This window comes from Ochlerotatus camptorhynchus, unplaced genomic scaffold (genome assembly GCF_037179485.1).
Source record: "Ochlerotatus camptorhynchus isolate MF236.1 unplaced genomic scaffold, CSIRO-AGI_Acam_v1.1 ptg000610l, whole genome shotgun sequence".
Classification (NCBI taxonomy): domain Eukaryota; kingdom Metazoa; phylum Arthropoda; class Insecta; order Diptera; family Culicidae; genus Ochlerotatus; species Ochlerotatus camptorhynchus.
Window position 1 is genome coordinate 135,366 of NW_027041090.1, and position 15,504 is coordinate 150,869.

The following is a 15,504-nucleotide window of genomic DNA, read 5'->3' on the forward strand; positions in this document are numbered from 1 at the left end:
AATTCAGAATCTGAAATCAGAACAGCCTATTTTGAAGCGTATTTTTAATTATTTTGCAACAAAATATGCAGTTTTTTTTCATTATTTAGAGATTTGATCACCAGATTCTTCTTCATCGAACACAAATCAAATATAAATGCTAACTTCTGAATATTACATTCTATGAAAACCTGCATGATACACTTCACCTAAGAATTGAGAATTTACATTTTTAAACTAATTTTAATTCTATAAAATAATCCAAACATGCAATTTAAAAACTATACTCGTACATTAGAAAATCATTTGCTAGTACAGGTTAGAGAGGTATTGGTTTGTGTGCTAAATATATGGTTGGAAAAATAGAAATCCTGCGTGATTCTACAAAAAAAAAAAACGTTCGATTTCATCAACACCTTGGCTTTCTTCAGCAATATGGTCGTACGGAGTTATTTGTAGACTCTTAAGGAGTAGGGCTTGGGGTTCAGTTCAGTAATGAGGGTGTTCCCCGGATTATCACTTGCGCTTCTAAAGGGCAGTATCGAGAACCGAAGCGTTTGCACTGAGAATACAGCACTTATCACGATCCAGAGAGTTTCAAGTGAGGGCAATGTTGCTGATGCTTTGTTGTGGTTGATTTGTTGTTCTCTAGCAGCGGAGCCATTTTAGTATGACCAAGGTAATCATTTGCTATTCGCTCTAGATGCAGTCCAAGCCTGCGTTAACGTTAAGCGAGATTGAAGAGCAATCGAAGATCCAACAACTCTGTACAGCGTTGAAGCTCGAAAAGTGGCCTCGAAGCCTACGTGGATTCGAATCTCAAAAGAGAGAGCTTCACTACGTCGGCTCTCTCGTATTCAAAACCGATGAGATAGCGCTTCCAAAATCGCAACGCACAGTAGTCACGTCAGGGAAATAGCCATGAAAATTGTCATGCAGAAATTTTTCTAGTGGCCAGATATGGCTGAACAAACCGAGAACTTCGTAAAAATTGTGAAACTTGCACGATGCTCGCATGGAAAAATTCTTTACTGTAATTATCATCAAGAGAACTTCCTGAATACATTTTTTTTCGTAATTAAAATGCATCGATTGACCGCCGAACGTACAAATGCTGCACTTTGCGATATCTTCAAACTATTGGGTTGCCCGAAGATCTTGCAAAGTGATAACGGTTCGCCATTCCAGAGTGTTCATTTATTTAACTTCTAGGAAGATAAGGGCATAAAGGTGCAAAAAGTAGTCCCACTAAGTCCGCAATCAAACGGAATGGTTGAACGTCAAAACCAAAGTATCATCAAGGCCTTAGCGGCCTCAAGAATTGATGGAGCCAATTGGTGCACGGCTCCGCAACGGTTTGTACATAACCACAATACCCTGGTACCCCACTCTAGATTGAAAGTAACACCATTTGAACTAATGGTAGGGAAGAAGTACCGCGGTACATTTCCTATTCTTTGGAATGATATTACCAATTCTGAGAAAAATTCGCATTTGGCGTCAGATTAGTTTACAGCATATTTGAACTTTGTACGCAGATTGTCATTTCCCATGTAAAATCATGCGCTGAAATGAAAAATGTAGTCCAAAAAAAGGTTAGTAGGATAGTTTTCAAGATTTAGCTACAAATTAAGTTTCACTTTAAAAAATGTGTTTACTAAAATAAAAATATCTCCGATTGTAATGAAGTTATATCAATTATTTTAAAGCCAAACTAAAGGTGATACACCGTAACGTGGGTAGATCACCTGTTCCTGGGTACGTTACGGGATGTAAGATCTACCACCGATTCCTAGTCCTGACTACTTCAACTAGGGGAACAGGATTTTTTAGTAATCCAAGGAACACATCTTGGTCCTTGTTACTTTTTATGCCTTGTTTGATAGTGACAAGACTCGGCTTTGTCTACCGAGGATGATCTTGACACAAGGAAAAAAAATGAGTTAGTTGTCTTCATCTATGTGATTCCTAATCTTCTATTCGTTGTTCCGTAGTTTGAAGTGGTTATGACTAGGGTTCTGATGCATGGTCATTATCGGTGTCATACCTTAATTTTGTTGCTAAGGAATCCAATTTTGACTGACAAAGGGGCGCGCCTTTGGAGGGTGTTTCAACACTCCGAAGGGTATAAATAGCGGGACCTTTCAATTAGAGTCGGATCCTTGCGATAAATGCAATAGTGGCAACTGTAAAAAAATCGAATACTTCATCATTTCTTAATAGTGATGGAGTAATACGACATGCACTAAACTAAGGACACGTGATATACTACAATAGATCAATTTACTGGTCGCAGTAGTGTTAGGTTCCGAACAAAGGAAAAAAAAAGGTGATAAAATTAGGTAAGTAGTACAACCACTACAAACATTTGACGTATGAATCATTGGTCAAAGATTCTAGTTCATTTTTTTATCTTTTATTTGTAAACTAGTGTTATCAGCTTTAAAAGCATGCTGTGGCTGTCAGTTGGATCTAATTATTTTCCCTGAAACGGCAATACTAGGGTAGAAAAGTTAGATCGCATCAACTTCAGGGAGACATACTCGGGATCTAAGTAAGCTAGCAAAAAGCATACTGATATCGTCAGAGGTGCTAGGAATTCGGACATTAGAATTGGATTGGATAGATTGCGAGACAAGGTGGAGTGGTTGTTATGAGTGGTAACGGTGTTCAATATGCGCGAAACGTTCGCGATATTAAGGAGGCATCTCCTAGCTATGAAGAAATGAAGAAAGCTTACTTGGTGAAAAAAGCCATTAACAAAACAGGATGGAAACTGAGACGCAAAATGGTTCTTTTCATCTTTGTCTATTAATTCCCAAATCTATGCTTACATCCGTCCTCAATATAGAGGTCTTAAGTACTTTCACAGTTGTTAGTTGGGAGCTTTCTAAGTCATTTTTATTTCGTATTTTGTAAGGCAAGTACAATGAGACCCTATGCCCAGGAAAGTCGAGATAGTTTCCAATTCGAACAACAACTTAAGCAGACAAAAAATTAACCCTGCCGCATCTAGTATGATGTTGAAGAATGGGAAACCCCGAAGTGTAAGAGTAGACAAGGAGAATAATGTAGTGGTTAGATTGTATATCAGAGTTACAGTCAACTCTCCACAACTCGATGGTCACTAACTCGATATCGAGTTATAGAACCATAGTAAAAATAATTTCATGGCTACTGTGATAGCGATTTTGTATAGGATTGTTATTCTATTACTCGATAATTCTATAACTCAATGGTCCCTTGAATATCGAGTTGTAGAGAGTTCACTGTTTATGAATACAATGAGAAAAGTGTGCAACTCTTCGAATGCAGATTGCAGAATGCAGAATATTCTCACATATCCCACAGATCTCAGTTCGAAATCGAAAGTCGAGCACTTGCTCGAACAGAAATCACTACTGGAAATCCGGCACGATGCAAGTAATAATTGGATTCAGTTGGTTATGTTCGGAATTAACGGACGTTTTTCTGCAACGATGGCGAGTAAGCGTCGCGAGCACGACAGTAGGTATAATTTGAGAAGTAAGCAATAATTATCAATTCAAATAAACCGTCGCGGAGTACACACTTCGTCCTTCGTCTTATAATATAGAAGTAACGCAAACACTATGCGTGAATAAATTGTTTTTCGTTAGTACATAGACGTTCTTCTTGTGTGTCCGAAACATTTTGAACGCTACCGGCGCGAACACTGGTCCTTCAAGCCGGACATTTCGGAAATACGGACGCTTTGTGTGGTGCAGTAGAAAAAGTAACAGGCTATAAGTGCGTGAAAGTCAACGACATTTATTGCACGAAACGGCTCGGAAGATTTAAATGAGACTTTCCCCCACGGAACCGCGGTATTCAGTGGGCATAAGCGTGTCACAGTGAAGTGAATTAGACTGTTGGTAGCATAGCAAGGCTGTTGGCGTATTGCAATCAATCCTCTGGCACGGCCATTGGTTCTTTAAGCTGCCGTCAGTGATAGCGGTGAAGATGATGTTGGAATAATTTTAAGCTTCGGTCATACGTAACCATCATCTTGGCTTAGCGATGAGTTTCACCATTCTGCACTTCTTTCTTATAATTTCACTTTCACGCACTTCTTTCTTATTATTTCATAGAGCGATAGAAACACAACTGAAAAACACCGAGTGATCAATATTTTTTCCTTGATTTGTTTTCCGTCGATCTTGTTTTCCGTGCTGAGCGCCAATGCTACCGACGCCAGGGAGGCATCTTTCACACCTGGATCCTACCTATCGACCCATCAACTCATGAACCGGGGACCAACGGCTTTACTTCCTTTGGCGTGATCAGAGATGTTATGTCTCAGAACATCCCGGTGGCGCCGACTAAGATTGAACCCAGGCCTGCTGGGGTTAGAGGTAATCACGCTTACCACCACACCACTTGCGCCGCTGAGAGATCAATTGAAAACACTAATCACTTGATAAATTTTCATCAATACCACAACGTTACCATGGCCTTCAAACAAACGCATAAACGGAGCTGAAACTCGTAATGTTTACATCAGTTGTCAATAGCTGACTGATGTATAATCAAACCAAAGATCCAAATAATCTTGCCGTTGATCTTGTCTGCTTCATTGTGAGCAAATGTTCTGTCGCCTGCAGAAAACAGTTTAGAAATGTCATGACATTTTTTCCGCTTGCCAGTTGGTGTTTGTGCGTCTTCTCTATGGTCATCGCGCAAAGTATCAAATGTTAAGGGAAAAACGTTAAACTCCAGTACTCGTGCCACCACTGGAAGAAACTGCTGCGTGGAGTACGATCCTGGCGTACCTGGTGTATTCCCGGTTAGATCACGCTACACTACGACACTGGGAAACGCACCACAACTCAAAGAATATGCAAACGTACGATCACGTTCCTGCGAAGCCAATGTTCTGTACACTGCATTCCATCACCCCAAGCAAACCATAATCACCCGAACGGAATAATTTCAAGGAGCGGTCATCGAAATCGTCAGTATGTCATACCGCCTTGTCGAAATTGTTCGGCAAGTACCCGTTCTTTAACGGTCCAAGGCATTCTACATTTGTATACGACAAGTTTCAACGATTGCTGGTTCCAGAGCGTAATTAGGCTGTATTGAAGGCAAAATTGTGTTGTGCCACTTAGCACGGAGCTGTGTAAAGGGAGCCTGTCATCACTGTCAACATAAGCATAACTCCTTGCTGCATTGTGGGCCAGCTAGATATTCCGTTCCACAATCACATCAAATCCTCCGACACAAACCAGACATTTTCACAATCCAAGCCATCGAACCCGAACCAACATACCCACATTATCAACACTGCTAAGGCTACCAACTCGCAAGGACAGAGTACTCAATCAGCCACAGACACAGCCACGTAGCACTCCCAATCACACCAACACAAAACATTCTCCTATCAACTGCACTTATAAAAATCAATGATCTTTTCGGCAATTCCATAATTACACGAGCACTGCTGGATTCGTGTTCCCAGCACTGCTTAATGGCGAAGGAATTTTCGAGTAGGTTATCCGTTCAGGGAATCGGTTCATGTAAAAGCACTTCAACAAGACTGGTCAGTGCAGTAGTGAGTCTGAGGTTGGATCGCATTTTGCCCTTCGTTCAAGAGATGTAGTTTCATGTCCTCCCAAGGTTGACTGTATCATTACCGAGAGCACCCTGTTATCCCTGCGGATGGAAGCATCTAGAATCGTCCCTTCTGTCCGATCCTCGCTTCTACGAACCAGGTCCTGTAGATGTCATTTTTGGAGCGGGATACTATCCCGAGTAGCACACTTTCATCACAATAAGTTACAGCAACTTGTTTATGACTGAAATAAGTCGTATATAAGTTTTTACAATTGATTTGCGATAAGCGTGCTACTAGGGATATGGACCTATTGCGGAGTGAACTGCGAAAAGCAACTGAAGATGGACCCACACTGCAGAACACGGAGTTCGGATGCATAGTTGGCGGCAAGATTCCCGATAAGCCATCCAGTGGACCAAACTCATGGGTTTTCATCTGTAGTACTGCAGATCTTCAAGACCAGCTCACAAAGTTCTGGAATCTGGAAACGTGCCGAAGTCTCAGCACGCATTCTCTCGAGGATTTTGCATGTGAAGCGCATTTCAATCGTACAACGATTAGGAACGAGCATAGGTGATTCATCGTCACGCTACCAAAGAAAAAGTCAGTCATAACCCAGCTAGGTTATTCGGATTTTTAGCAATCAAACGGTTCAAAGGGATGGAACGAAGATTTGCTGCGAATCCAGAACTGGAGGCAATGTACGGAGCATTCATCCAGGAATACCTCACTCTTGGTCACATGAAGGAGGTTACTGAAGAAGACGAAGCTACAGGAGTTAAGCGTTACTGCCTGCCACACTACGATGCTCTAAAGCTGGACAGTACAACTTCAAAGCTGCGAGTAGTTTTCGACGCTTCCTGTCATACATCAACGGGAATTTGTTTGAACGGGGTCCAGTAGTCCAAAATGATTTTGTATGGAGAATTTGGATAAAATACATGAAAAAATTACGCTCCTACATTCTATCGATCATAACAAAGTTTCCTAATTCTCGATTTGATTCAGATTTTCAAAACTTGTAGTTTATTTAATGAATAACAACTTTGCTGAAGATTGCATTATGAATCCAGTTAGTTTTATTGAGATATTCGCGTTTGAATGTATATGAGCAGTTTGTATATAAAAATTTAAACCAAATCTCATAAATGAACATTAAACTACAAGCGCAAGCCCTGTAACGTCAAAAACAGCTGAAACATTCAGAGGGTGGTTATCGCACCAAAAGACACGAGTCTGGATGTTGACCTGTGGAAAATAAGAACTTTTATTTTTAACTAGATTACCACTAAAAATATAATTTCATATTTTCCTGACGCTGCCTGTATTTTGTTGCAATATAGGAGGTTTTACTAAGGACTGTATCGAAAATAAGTTGTAGATACATTTTTCCTTACATATCCATAACAATAATAATTTTAATAAGATCTTTGATTTTTTATGTCATGTTGCAGATTGAAAGTTTACAATGATAATCAAACCAAAGTATTCTTTAAGCGACTAGTATCATTTTAGTTTAGTTCCTTTTATGAGATTTCGGACAGTGTATTGTTCCAGTATATTTTTGACTATTTCATGATTTTATAAGTCCTAATGTCCTTTTGAAGATGCTCTTCATAATTCTACCATTCTGTGTTAGCAATCGGCAGTCAATAGGCTGTAGTTGTGAACAGGTTGAATTGTGTCATTCTTGGTTAAAATCAAAGTTTATAAAAAAAAATTCTATTTTTCAGTAAGAATAAAGAATTGATTTCAAATTAGGCCAAAACAATCGCACGATTTTGCGTTTTCTTCACAACTTTTTTGATGGATGCTAAGACTACTGATATCATGAATTAAATTCATAAAATATTGTAGGATGGGTACAAAACTGCGAAAAACCTATTTCGTCACACTTTCCAACATTTCCAAAATTCCAACGAAATCTTAGATCATAAAACTGTCTTATAGAATATATTTTTATTTGTTTTGTGAAGTTAACTTCTTAAGAAAGACGTGACATCAATATTGGAAGATCCTGTTTTTTACATTTTAATTTTTTTTTATGGATTTGGAAAAAACAAATTATGTTCAATTTAGTCATCAGATCAAATCATCAATAAAATTGGCATTTCTGATCATTGGCTCATGACAACGAATCAATCCGGGTACAGAAAACGATACAGTTCAAGAACATTCCTAGCCAAGATAACCCATGACATTTACAGTAAATTTGACGGTAGTGCACTGTTATGGTTCTGATTGACTTTTCACTCGCTTGCAATTGCGTGAACCATCTGAAGCTGAACGATACATTAACGGGATGAATTGAAGGCACACCCCAACGATCATGTTTAAGTGTTCTCCTTTTAAGTCTGTATAATAACAGTTTGCCACAAGGCTTGAGATACCAATATTAGCTTTATACAGTTACTTACTTTACTTTACTTTTGCAGGTCTGACGTCCCTCAGGATTTCATCTGCTGTACAATGTTGGGGCAACAGACTCGGTTCATGGCTGCTTGTCTCCAGTTTCCCGAGGATCCCAAACTTCCTATATCTTGCTCCACTTGGTCTAAACACCTACCTCGCCGTAGTCCTCTTCGTCTGGGACCGGTCGGATTCGAGGCAAACACCATTTTTGCGCGATTGTTGTCCGGCATTCTTTCAACGTGTCCCGCCCATTGTACTTTTCCAACTTTAGCGATTTTCCAAATACTTGCCTCGCCATAGAGTTGCGCCAGCTCATTCTTCTCCTCCATATGCTGCACAGTGCGTTGAATGTATGGGAAGTCAAAACTGGAGGTTTTAGTCAGTTTCAAATGTGTTAGTGATGACAAAAACTGTTATTTGCATAAATACTATGTAAAGTAGTGCAAAACGTTGATATTTTCATGAAAATTGTTCATTATCAGGATGATTTTTTTGCGTAACATGTATTAAAAGTATTCACTAAAGTGACTTAAACGTCAACACCTTTAAATTCTTCAGAGAAATCGGCTGTGTCATAAAAACTGGACAAAATATTGAACAAATGATCTTTTCGTGTGGATCGATCAGCAGAAATACATTGCTCAAAACAATACTTATTATTGATTGTGGGAGCAGCATCAAGAAAAATGTAAATTGCGATTAAAAGAGAGATTTGTCCCAGTGTTAATATTAAATGTAGCTTTTACTTGCATGCTTCAAAAGTTTCCATTTAAATTTTCAGCTGGAAACATGTCGAGTATATAGGATAATGTAATTGACATATGAATATTATGTGGGGGCGACCCCGGCGTAGTGGTTAACATCCATACCTCTCACGCCAAAGTCACGAGTTCAAATCTCACCCCCGGACAAGTCACGAATGACCCAAGAGTGTTAAAGTGACTATAATAATAATAAAAAAAAAAAAAAAAAAAATGAATATTATGTGTGCATACGCGTCATCCCTAACACGATGAGAGTGGAGAACTGACCGTAGTTTTTTTTCCTGATTTGTTTTCCGTCGATCTTTTTTTCCGTGCTGAGCACCAATGCTGCCGACGCCATGGACCCTACACATGGACCCTACCTATCGACCCATCAACTCATGAACCGGGGATCAACGGCTTTACTTCCCTTCCGAAGGAAGGCGTGATCAGAGATGTTATGCCTCAGAACATTCCGGCGGCGCCGACTGGGATTGAACCCAGGCCTGCTGGGGTGAGAGGTAATTACGCTTACCACGTCACTACTAACAATAGTGAGACGGCGGGTAGTGTTTGTTTGTTTGTTTTCGACCAGTGGCTCATTGTGAGATATTACAGCTAGAATCAATATTAAGGTGAACCCTAATCCAACCAACCAAACGTACTAAAAAATTCTCCTCTCCTGTGAGCTTTGTGGGGACGGAGAGGTAAACATGGTCCCCAAAACAACAAAGGTCACTCTAATATTCCTTCCCTTCTCCCAACTGATTGCAAGGACGTGGTCGGCGCCGTTATTGATCTTTTAAATTTGGAGTCACTGAAACTTGTACAATGAGAAAGGACGGTAACATCCATTCAGTTGATTCATTGTGCATTTTCACTGGTTCTGATCAATCATGGAGTAGCAACCATTGATATGTGCAGTCAGTCTTAGCTTAGCTAAGCTAGTGCATATTTATGTATACAAACGTCACGAGATGAATTTCGAGACGCAATGCATTTGGGGAAACAAACTTTGTTCGAAAAATAAGCTAACATACAAATTACAAAATTATTTTAAAAACCTCCCGGCAACCATATTGCAGAATCTATTCATGTCGTGGACCATTAAAAATTCTGCATATTTTTCATGCAAATCTGTAATCGAATCTTACATTTCCCGGTTTGGTGACGACAGAGGTATGCGGTAATTCATATAGTTTCTGCAGTTGATGGTTAATTTTCAATATCCGAATGATACTGCCATCAACGAGGACGACGACGACGACAACAGCGAATTTGAAGCTACTCTAAATGGCCGCGGAACGCTCAAAAAGTTAAAATTTTCTTTTTGTAAATTATTTTGTAGCAAAGTTAGGATGTAAGGCTAAATCGATTTTTTTAGAGTATGCTTACAATCTGAGTAAAGTTATCCTCGACTTTCTTCATATTCGAGCAGATTTTTGATTTTTTTTTAAATTTGTATCTTGTTTGTACAAAAGATTACGTCTTGACGATAGAAATTTCACAAAGAATTGGCATTGGGATTTTTTCCTGGAACATTTGAACCTACCGTCTGTGTGCTTGTGGGCAGCTTAATGTATCACATTTCAAATTTGCAGCCAGCCAGCCAATTTGCTTGCAGTTCAAGATAAACGATTTCCATAAATTATCTTCTCAACTGGATCTCCAGCAAATTCCATGGAGCCATGGAAATGGGCCATAATTTCTCATTTGGTCGTACAGTGTCACCGGCTGTGTTTGCCTGTCCATACAGCTAACTTTTACCCGAGAGCTGTCAGTGGACTGCGCACCCTGGAGGAAGAGAAATAGTGTTGAAAGACTAATAACGACATATATTGATGTTTCCAGTGGAGTGTTATTCGATACAAATTATATTCAAATTAGCGAAATCGTTAAAATATATTATGTCATGCAATAAAATGTCACAACCGTAAAAGGGAGACTGTCGTGATGGATCAGCAGAATGCTTTTCTTCAATAAGCTTTGTCAATGAACATTTTTAAAACGTGATATGTATTATTACGGCCGGTAAATAATTCCTCGATAGAATAAAATAAAATTCTTCAGAATCCTAGCTATCAATCAGAATGATATACATCAATAGTCGAGACGTTTTATATATTATTATTATTTTCTAGATTTAGGTCAAAGTTCTTACCGCATCCACAGTTAATCAATGAGAAAACTAAAAACGGCAGAACACATTTGAAAATTAGTATCGGAGCTATAAAACCACTACTTAACAGCTCGTGAAGCTCGTTAAAGTCAGGCAAATACATGCAACTAGTCGTTTCTCTCAAGTGTACCAGCATGTAAAGGTAATCCATTCGCTTAGGTCCGTTAGAAACAGATGGATATTTTCCCATTAACAATTTGCTGACGTTTGTAGGGCTACTTATGATGTGTCTGCTGGAGTTTCCCCATTTTTTCATGTGCTTATACGTTTACATCTAGGTATTATGCAGAATTTAAGGCAAGTATATTGTTTTTCTATTGAAATTAATCTACATATGAATGATAACGGATTATACTAAATACGTCAATGGTAGAATGGTAGTTTTAGTTTTTAAATTAATTTAAACTTATTTGTATTCATAACCAAGTGATGATGGCATTATTTAAAACATTTATATTTACTAGGATTGTTGGGAATAAGTCAGTAGCCCTGCCCACTGGACAGTATTGGTCTCTGGAGCTCAATAATGAGTGGATGTTAGTATAATTTTATCATCAATACAAATGGTATACCCCGTTCACACTACGGTCTATATGACGTGATATATAATATCTTGATATGAAATGAATTTTGATAGCATTATAGACTCTATCACGTAATAAAGATTGCAACGTGAATGAAGTATTTGGTTAAAATGATAATATATATAAACACGATCACGATGTTTAGAGAGTTTGGGCAGATAAGTTTGAGAATTGATAGACGTATAGACTTCTTTCAATGCCCAGGTACAAGAAAAATCGTATATACACGACTTAATGAACTTATACTTCAATCACCCATATCTAGATGCACTAATACTTGAGCATACAGAGAAGTCCTTAAACCTAGATAAAATTTGTTATTGTTAAGAAAGAAATTTATAATAATTTTAGTTTTTAATGCAATTCAAAAACACAATGCTTATTATGCGGATTAGTGCCATTTTAATCATTGTTCGTATTAGTGTGTGAAGTCTCAGCGCGGTGCATTCTTATTGAATCTGGATGTATCAGTAATAAAAACATCTACCGCTGGCCGATATGTTATCAATTCGAAATAAGCGGCAGTGACAATTTCTAATAATTGACACACTTTGCTCTGAATGACGGTGATTGAATTTAGCAATCATGCTATTATGATGATGTGATACAGGCAGACGTGTCGGAGCTATCATATAACAATGGCCTCAATTGATTACCTATACCGAAATTTAGCGGAAGCGTTTTGTTATCTCATTAGTTATGATAGGATAAATGTGATAGCTATGTCCATGATAGAACAATATACATACCTTTCAAAATGCTGATGTTATGATTTCCTTGCGTTTTGGGAACCATTTTGTTTACCGGAAGCGTGTAATCTTAAAAGACTAATTTATTATTATACCATTTCCTTATTATATTATTTTCATGTATATTGAGTGGACGATACATAAAATGAACAGTAACAGGACTTTGAAATGTAAAGGGAAAATAAAAAATACATGGTATTTATTTTTAAGTCCAGTTTACTCGCTGGGGCGAAATTAGAACTCGTTATTCTACTTTTCATTTTCAATATAGGAAAAAATCTTATATAATCTAATCTAACGCAACCAGTATGAGAACAATTCAATATGACAAGATCTTAAGTTTCAACATATGGCTCTCTGCTGCAGTGGTAGTGAAATCTAAATTTCGAGCCGTATTTTTATTTATCTTTGCTAAAAACATTGCTTTTTCAACAATAACGTTTTCATCACTACCTAAAGCCCTACGTTGCGTCGCTAGAACTATTCCACAGCCACAGTCAGTTTATGAGCAAAAAGAGGGACGCACATTTTTGCCTGTACTTCAAGTCTCCGCGTACATCGTACGGGTTAGGCAAAGATGTGCGTCTATCTTTAAAAACTGTCGCATTAATGGCCCTTCGCTCATTTTCAACTTCTATTCAATTTTCATACTGCCGGACTCTAACAGAACTATCAACCTACTCTCTTCTAAAGATCATTCTCTAGCTAATAAATCATCACACTAAAGCTTCATGTTAGCATTTCCAACCAACTCTGAGTATATCGTTGATTATTTTAATTTTATATGAAATTTACAACACATATTATTAACGTAGTGCTTCAATCTTTTTTTTATTTGATAAGGCTCATTTAAATTAACTTTACAGATCCGAGGTTTGTTGTTCACTATACAAAACATCGTAAAACTATAGTCAAAAGGTACATTACAAGAAACACTTTATCTTCTTATTGGACAAAGCCTCCTCCATCAGAGCGGGGTCTGCTTCCAGTGGTTTCATTGTATGGAAGTATCGCGTAAGGGGGGGGGGAGGGGTGTTCGTGTACGAATATACTAGCGCCACCTAGTTGTCGGAAATGACCATCACCCTTAAGAAACATCCCTTGTTCGTCGATTCCAACGAGTTGTCGTCCCAACGGAGCCAGAGTACATCAGGCAAGATGGTGTTGTCATTTCAGTGCTAACATTTGAAAACGGCGCAAAAGCCATTTGTAAACAAATGGTTTGTGGGCCCTTTACTCGCTACCCGAAGAACGCCCACGCAAACCAACAGCATCGTCAGGAAGGGGAAAATTTCCCCTACCCGATGTTGCTGTTGTATCGCGTGGGTGTACTTCAAGTTGTGAGTAAAGGGCCCACAAACCATTTGTTTACAAATGGCTTTTGTGCCGTTTTCAAATGTTAGCACTGATTTGTTTATTTCCTTTTTCCCCCGTTCATGGAAAACCCCAGAGTATAAAAGCGACATTAACCTGTAAAATAAAGTAATCTACATGCAGTGAAACCATGAAATAAAGTGAACTGAATGAACTGAAACTAAACTGAGAAAATTAAGTGATCTCCGAATCAACTGGAATCACGACTGCTCTCCGCTTTGATATCGACATCTGGTCCTTCGAACCGGATCGGCCGACGAGCTCCGGTCATCTGGTAACTCTAACGCCATCTTTGGTGTTGCGGCTTTCCACCAACAATCAATACGAAACTAACGTTTTTAAATTGGCTCACTACTTGACTAGCCTATTGGTCCCAAGCAAACGATTAACGTACCACATTCTAGTCGAAATTCTACTACTACACAGTGTTTGTTTTGATTCGATACGAAAGTTTGACCGTTAAAAAGAGGGGTTAGTGGATTTTCCTATGTTTCGAGGGGTGAATCGATTAGCTTGGGACCGAAGAGAGTACCAGAGCTGAGCCAAAAAGTTGAGCTCGTTATTTTGGACCTTCTGGTCTTAGAGTTACCTCTATGTTTCCACTGCCTGGAAATCTCGCAAACATTCGAGTTGCTGCTAAAAATTCTAATACAAGGTATATAAATTGCCTCAAGGAGGTAATTATATTTCCAATCCCCTACTCTCTATCCAATTTGTGCTGCGCGGTGCTTTCGATTTCACAGATCACCTAAAAACGCTGAAACTTCGTATGAAGAGCCTGCAGACGTCCTTCATGTTAATCAAAACGTTTGTGGACAAGTATGAGGATAAACAACATGCGTTAGAAGTCCCGGTACACAGCAAAAAAATAATTTTGATATCACGTCAAAGTGGATGCACTACAATCATGTCGAAAATATGGTGTAATATTACTTGCTAAAAAGGACAAAATTATCATTAATACAATGCATGAACTGACATTACGCTGCTTTTACTGTATTTGTTTATTTATGTGGTCATAAAAATTACATGAAATTTTCGACATGATTGTAGTGCATCCACTTTGATGTGATATCAAAATTATTTTTTTGCTGTGTACGTTTAGCGAGCCTGACTAAGCTGTGGATTGATTTCTGCTTGGTCCAGTCCGAGCTTGAAACAGTCGACGAGGCCAGCATCGAACTATATCTTAAGGATCGGACCAGCTACGAATCGTCACACTACAGGGTGAAGGGTTTTCTCCTGTCCGTCTCCGACACACATCGCTTCGACTTCTCATTCCAACTTACAAGGCCCTACATCATCCCACGTGCGTCTTGCGGATATCAAACTGCCAGTCTTCAGTGGGAATTTAGATTATTGGCTGAATTTTCATGACCTGTAAGTATCTGTGGTTCACTCTTCAGCGGAATTTAGAATATTCAAAATTTTTGTTATCTCCGCTCTTCCCTATCTGGCGATGCTCTCAAACTAGTACAAACGATCCCCTATTACTGCGGCAAACTACTCCGTGGCCTGGAATTTGCTTGAGGAGCACTTCCAGAACAAGCCCCGATTAAAGCAGTCGTACCTTAACGCTCTAATCCAGTTTTCAAGTTTGAAACGCGATTCGGCGGCAGGCTTACCCAACAAACAATTCAAAGTTAGAAATAAGCATACACATTGAATAAATGCTGTATAACAGTGTAAAATGCTGAATAAAACAGGATATCGAATTATGTGCTGAAAAAAACTCATTGAGATCGATAAATGCGCTTTTATTCCGCCGTTTGCTCTGATTTGATTAATTTCCTTATTAAAAGCTTTATAAACGTTGACTGTCTTATTTATTCAGAACCAGAAGTTTGATCTAATAACAAACCGAATAAATGTAATTTGCACATATATTATCGCTTTTATTCGACTGTTT

General features: G+C 38.6%; 1 protein-coding gene across 1 annotated transcript; it reads left to right on the forward strand.

The window, feature by feature from the left end:
• Positions 1-5,855: 5,855 nt before the first annotated feature.
• Positions 5,856-6,457, forward strand: LOC135714108 (uncharacterized). Its single transcript, XM_065237380.1, has 2 exons — positions 5,856-6,102; positions 6,195-6,457. Exons 1-2 carry the CDS (start codon positions 5,856-5,858, stop codon positions 6,455-6,457), a joined length of 510 nt encoding a protein of 169 aa, XP_065093452.1.
• Positions 6,458-15,504: the final 9,047 nt, after the last annotated feature.